Source organism: Monoraphidium neglectum (genome assembly GCF_000611645.1).
Source record: "Monoraphidium neglectum strain SAG 48.87 unplaced genomic scaffold scaffold04019, whole genome shotgun sequence".
In the NCBI taxonomy this organism is placed as follows: Eukaryota; Viridiplantae; Chlorophyta; class Chlorophyceae; order Sphaeropleales; family Selenastraceae; genus Monoraphidium; species Monoraphidium neglectum.
Window position 1 is genome coordinate 1 of NW_014009610.1, and position 5,209 is coordinate 5,209.

At 71.9% G+C, this 5,209-nt stretch overlaps 1 protein-coding gene across 1 annotated transcript; it reads right to left on the reverse strand.

The window, feature by feature from the left end:
* Positions 1–9: 9 nt before the first annotated feature.
* Positions 10–5,002, reverse strand: MNEG_13744 (hypothetical protein; the record flags this gene model as incomplete). The annotated part of the gene is made up of 5 exons (XM_014037784.1): positions 10–1,236; positions 1,432–1,644; positions 1,918–3,142; positions 3,506–4,500; positions 4,838–5,002. Coding segments are annotated over 5 exons (3,825 nt in total), but the record flags the coding sequence as incomplete, so codon positions are not given.
* Positions 5,003–5,209: the final 207 nt, after the last annotated feature.

The following is a 5,209-nucleotide window of genomic DNA, read 5'->3' on the forward strand; positions in this document are numbered from 1 at the left end:
CGCCTCCACCGCGCGCCGCGCGTCGCCCGCCACGCCCCCCGCGCCGCGCCCCCTGCGCGCCATCATCGTAACCAGCCCGAAGCGCTCCACGCGCGCGAGCGCGGCGAGCGCCTCGGCGGCAAACGCGGCGCCGCCTGGGCCGGCGCCCGCAGCTGCTGCGATGGCGGCCAGCAGCGGGGCCAGCAGGTCGGCATCAAGGCCGCCCTTGATGATGGATTTGTACTGGCCCGGCTGGATGGACGTCACGTAATCGACAAGCACATCGGGCACCTTCTGCTGCTGCTGCTGCTGCTGCTGCTGCTGCTGCTGCTGCTGCTGCTGCTGCTGCCGGGGCAGCAGCGACTGGAAGGCCTTGTGCATGTCGACTGCGCTGCGCGGCGGCGGCGGCTTGCGGCCGGCCAGGCCGGCGATGACGCGCGCCGCTGCAGCCTCGGTCGGCCCCGCCGCGGCCGCAACCGCGGCGCCCGTGCCGTTGGCAGCAGGCGGCGCGGCCTCGTCTTCAGCGTGCACACCATTACCGTTGGCGAATGCCTGTTGCACGGGGCCGGGGCCGCCGGCCGCGGTGGCCGGCACGCCCTCCTGCCCGCTCCCTGCGCCGCTGCCTGCCTGCCCAACGCGCCCGCCCTCCTGCAGCCCTGCATCCTGTCCCTTTGCCTGCTCCTGCTCCTGCTCCTGCTCCTGCTCCTCCTCCTCCGACTCGCCGCCGCTGACCTCTTCGACGGTGATCGGGTTCATTCGCCACACCACAACTTGCTGGCTATCCCCTCCTTGCCGCGCCGCTGCCCCCGCCTCAGCCGCTTCCTCAGCCGCCGCCTCAGCCGCCGCCGCTTCCGCCTCCACTCGCACGGCGCCAGCCGCGGCCCCCGCACGCGGGGCGCTGGCCTCGTCGGCGGCCGGGCCGCCAGGCTGCTGGCTGGCGGGCGGCGCCGCTGCACTCGGCTCCGCGGCGGCGGTAGCGGCCGTGTCTTGCTCCCTGTGGGCTGCCGCCTTTCGCGCCTTCCGGGCCGATTGAGTGTCGACCGCAGCAGAAGCGGTTGCGCCCCCGGCCTGCTTCCCCTCCTGAACCCCCTTCCGCTGCCCCTGCGTCTGGCCCTGCTGCTGCTGCTGCTGCTGCTGCTGCTGCTGCTTAAGGGCCACCTGCTGCGCAACCTCCTGCCTGTACAGCTCCCGCAGCTGCGCCTCCAGCTGGGAGTGCGATGGGTCAGCAGGGTCGGCGGCCAGCGCCTGCCTCGCAGCCTGCAGCGGGGGCAACGCAGGGGAGCGCCAGGGGACGTGTGAAGCAGCAGGCACGACGCATGCTATGTCTGCTTGGGGCAACAAGCTGCAGCACAAGGCTGCAGCTCGCGGCCCTGTCGAAACGGCTGATGCGCTGCTCCAACCGTGGGACGCGGCCGCTGCGGGCTGCACGGCGAGCGTGCAACCCCCTCGCACCAGCGGCGCGCCCGCGCCGCGCACCTGCAGAGCCTCCTTCGTGCGGCCAAGCTGCCTCAGCGCCGCCGCGCGGCGCGCGAGCACGCCGGCTGCCCAGGAGCCGTCCTCTGGGGCCCAGGTAGTTGCGCGCGAGCCATCAAAGCCGGCCTGCAGGGCCAGCGCGACAGAAGCCTCCTGCAGCGCCTTTTCCGGGCGCCGCAGCTTCAGATATGCCTGGGGTGGCGTAGTGCATGGGGTTGCGGTGCGGAGCAATTCACAGCCTTGAGTTATGTGATGTGCATGCGAGCGTCCCAGCGTGGATTTGTGCGTGGTGCGAAAGAGGAAGGCAGCTGTGAGTGCATTTAGACATGGATGTGTGTGTGTGTGTGTGTGTGTGTGCGTGTGTATGCAGGTGCACGCGTGTGTGTCTATGTATGTGTGAGTGTGTTTGTGTGCGTGTGTGTGTATGCGCATCCCTCCCCCCGCGCCGCGCCGCGCCCCCCTCACCTGCGCGCCGAGCGCCCGCGCGCGCGCGTCCCCCGGCGCGAGCTCCGCCGCCCGCCGCAGCTGCGCCAGCGCCTCGGCCGCCTTGCCCGCCCGCAGCAGCCGCTCGCCGCCGCCCAGCGCGGCCAAAACCGCGGATTTGCGCTCCTGAACCTGCGCCTGCAGAGCCTGCAGCATGGCCGTCGAGTCGCCCTCCTCCGCCCCCTCGCCCTTCCCGCCGCCGGCGCCCCCGGCACGCCGCTGCTTGTCAATGTTCTTGCGGGCGGCCTCGAAAACGCGGGTGAAGCCCTCGCTGGCCAGCCGGGTGTCCAGTTCATGCGCCGCGCGCGCCTCACCAAGCACGGACTCGGGCAGCTGCACGCACAGCGCTGTCGTGCGGCCGGGGATGCTTACTGACAGCGGCACCGTCGGCTCCCCTGCCGCCTGCTCGGGGACCGCAGTGGGCACGCCTTCGGCGCCGCTGCCCTGCGGCCCCTGCTGCGAGCCGCCCCGCGCCTCGGGCGCCCGGCCGGCCCTCGCCTCCCGTCCAGAAGACCCTGGCTCCTGCGCCGCGTCCCGCGCCTGCTGCTCCTGCCCCTGCCGCCCCTCCTGCTGCCACTGGTGGCCCTCATGCCCCGCTCCCTGCGGTGCGCCGCCGCCGCCGCCCTCTTCCTCCTCCTCCTCCTCCTCATCAGAGCTGTCCGCCACGATGGTGAAGCGCCCCCGCGCGGCGCCGGCGGCGCCGGCGGGCGGCGCGGAGCCCGGTCGGGCTGCATCCACGGCCGGCGCCGGCTCGTCCTCGGGCTCCTCTGACGAATCTGTCGACTCTTCAACCACCCTAAAACGGCCCCTGACTCGTGCGCCGGCCGCCGCCTCTGCTCTTACCGCCGCGGCAGGCGCCGCGGCCGCGGACTTGGCGCGCTCCACATCTGTGGCAGCAGCCGCTGCGCCGGCCGCCGCCAGTGCCGACGCGCCAATGGCCACGGGCGCCTCCTCGTCTTCCACCCAGCCGAGCGCCGCCGCACCCGCGTCCGGCGCGCCGAGCGCGCCGCCGCCGGACGCAGCCGCCGACGCGCCGCCGAGGGAGCCTGCCCCGCGCACATCGGACTCGCGGCGCCGCCGCACCTTGTCCGACAGGCGAACCAGGTCAGAGTGGCACCCCTGCGCCTGGCCGTGCACCTCGGCAACCTCGGACAGCAGCGACAGCGATTCCTCGAACTCTCCGAGGTCCTCGAGTGCGAGGGCCAGCCTTGGGATGTTTCAAAATGGGGGGGGGTGTCAGCCAGGGCTGGCAGCGTTTGGGTGTCGGGGGTGCTGTCGTACCGGCGCAGGGAGGAGGAAAGTGGGCGTCAACAACAGAGGTTTGCAACGGGTCTTCAAGGCGCACACAGGCCCTGCGCATGGTGCAGCGGCGGCAGGCTGCCGCACCGCGCCGCGCAACATGGTTATCGCTCGCATCAGTCGTAGCCCTTGCATCTGGCAAGAGGAATGTGCAGGGAACACGGGCGCTCCCGGCACACGCTTCGCAAGCAAGGGACACGCCCAATCGCTGCAAAGGCGGCCCAGCCCCCGGCCGCACGCAAACAAGCAGCTGCCACTGCACCCCCCCTACCTGTGCTTAGCCTTGACCCGCTGCTCCGGCTTGGCGCGCCCCTCAGGCAACGCAAGCAGGTCCGTCGCCGCCCGCCGCGCCCCGAGGCTGTCGCCGGCCGCCCTCAGCGCCGCCGCCAGGTTGCACAGTGCGCCCGCGTGCTCTGGGTCATCCAGCACGACCTGGCGCCACGCGGCGACCGCGCCGGGGACGTCGCCGGCGGCGAACAGCTCGCGGCCCCGCGCGTTGATGGCCTCGAGGGAGGGGGGTTCAGCCGCGCCGGCGGCTGGCTGCTGCTGCTGCTGCAGCGGCGGCGGCTGCTGCTGCTGCTGCTGCTGCTGCTGGGACAGCTCGTCCTGCTCCTGCTGCTGTTCAACTTGCTGCTTCCGTTCTTGCTCTAGCTTCTGCTGCTCCTCCTGCTCCTGCTGCTGCTGCTCCTGCTGCTGCTCCTGCTGCTGCTCCCGCTCCTGCTCCCGCTCCTGCTCCCGCTCCTGCTGCTTTACATCCTGCTCTTGCTCCCGCTCCTGCTGTCCCTCACTGCCAAGCTCTCCTTCCTGCTTTGAATCCTGCTGCGCTGCCGCGGCCTCGCCGGTCGCCACATTGGCCGCTGCCTCAGCCACAGCCGCGCTCCCGGACTCCACAGGGCCATCATCGCCGTCCTCGTCAGCGTCTGCGCCTGCGTTCTGCGCGCTGTCCCCCTGGGGTGCCTGCGGCACGGCCCCATTCTCAGCAGCAAACGCCGCAGCGAGCGACTGGCCCGCACCGCAGGACAGCACGCGCGCCTCGCTCGCCTGCGCTCGCGCCGCGACTGCGGCTGCCGTCGCTGCCGCCGCCGCCTCCCCTGCGGCGGCCGCCTCGGCGGCAGCGCGCGCGGCGCGGTCCCGCGCGGGTGCGACTGACTGCAGCAGCACGCGCGCGCGCTGCCACGCCACGGTGCTGGCCGCGGTCGCCTCCCGCTGCGCGTGGGCACGGCTGACGGCCCGGGCGTCGTCCTGTTGGCCGCGTTGGTACTTCTCCTGTTTGGGTTGTTCGTGATGTTGGGTTTGGGTCTTTTGGAGGGACAGGCCCAACATATAGCATGGAGGCCGGCGGCTGGTCGTCGGATCGCCATGGTGCTGCTGCTGCCTCCTTGCACCCCTTGGGCGCTGCCGCAGCTCGCGCACGCCCGCGCGCAGACAGCCGCACGCAGGCAGGCTGGCCGCGGGCACAGATGCCCCCCAGACATGTAGGTCAAATCGCACGGGCAGGCCCGAAACGCCGAGGTGCCGCAGCACCCAGCCCGCTTCCCGTCCCCGCATCCGCCCCAATAGCATCAAGACAGCCTCGAACCAAACAACCATCAGGCGGGCGCACCTCCAGCTCCCGCTCAGCCCTGGTGTCATCCTCCCCGATTTCCCCGATCTCCACGCCACCCTTGTAAACGCTCGTGCGCGTGTTGTCGGCTGCGGCGCGCTTGGCGGCCGCCCGGCGCTCCTTCAACTGCGCGGCCACCGCCCTGCGCGCGGCGGCGGAGGCCATGCAAAACGCACACGGTTTCGTGCAGTCCTCTTTGACTGCAGTCTTGAGCCCAGACCAATCCGAAGTGGGGGCAGACCTTGCCGCCAAATCCTGGGCTCAACCCATCCGTAGACCCGTCAACCGCACCCCCCTTGCCGGCAAGCCCTTGCATCACGACACCGTGCACACCAACAAGCACTCTGCTGTGCACGCGACACACCCCCTCCC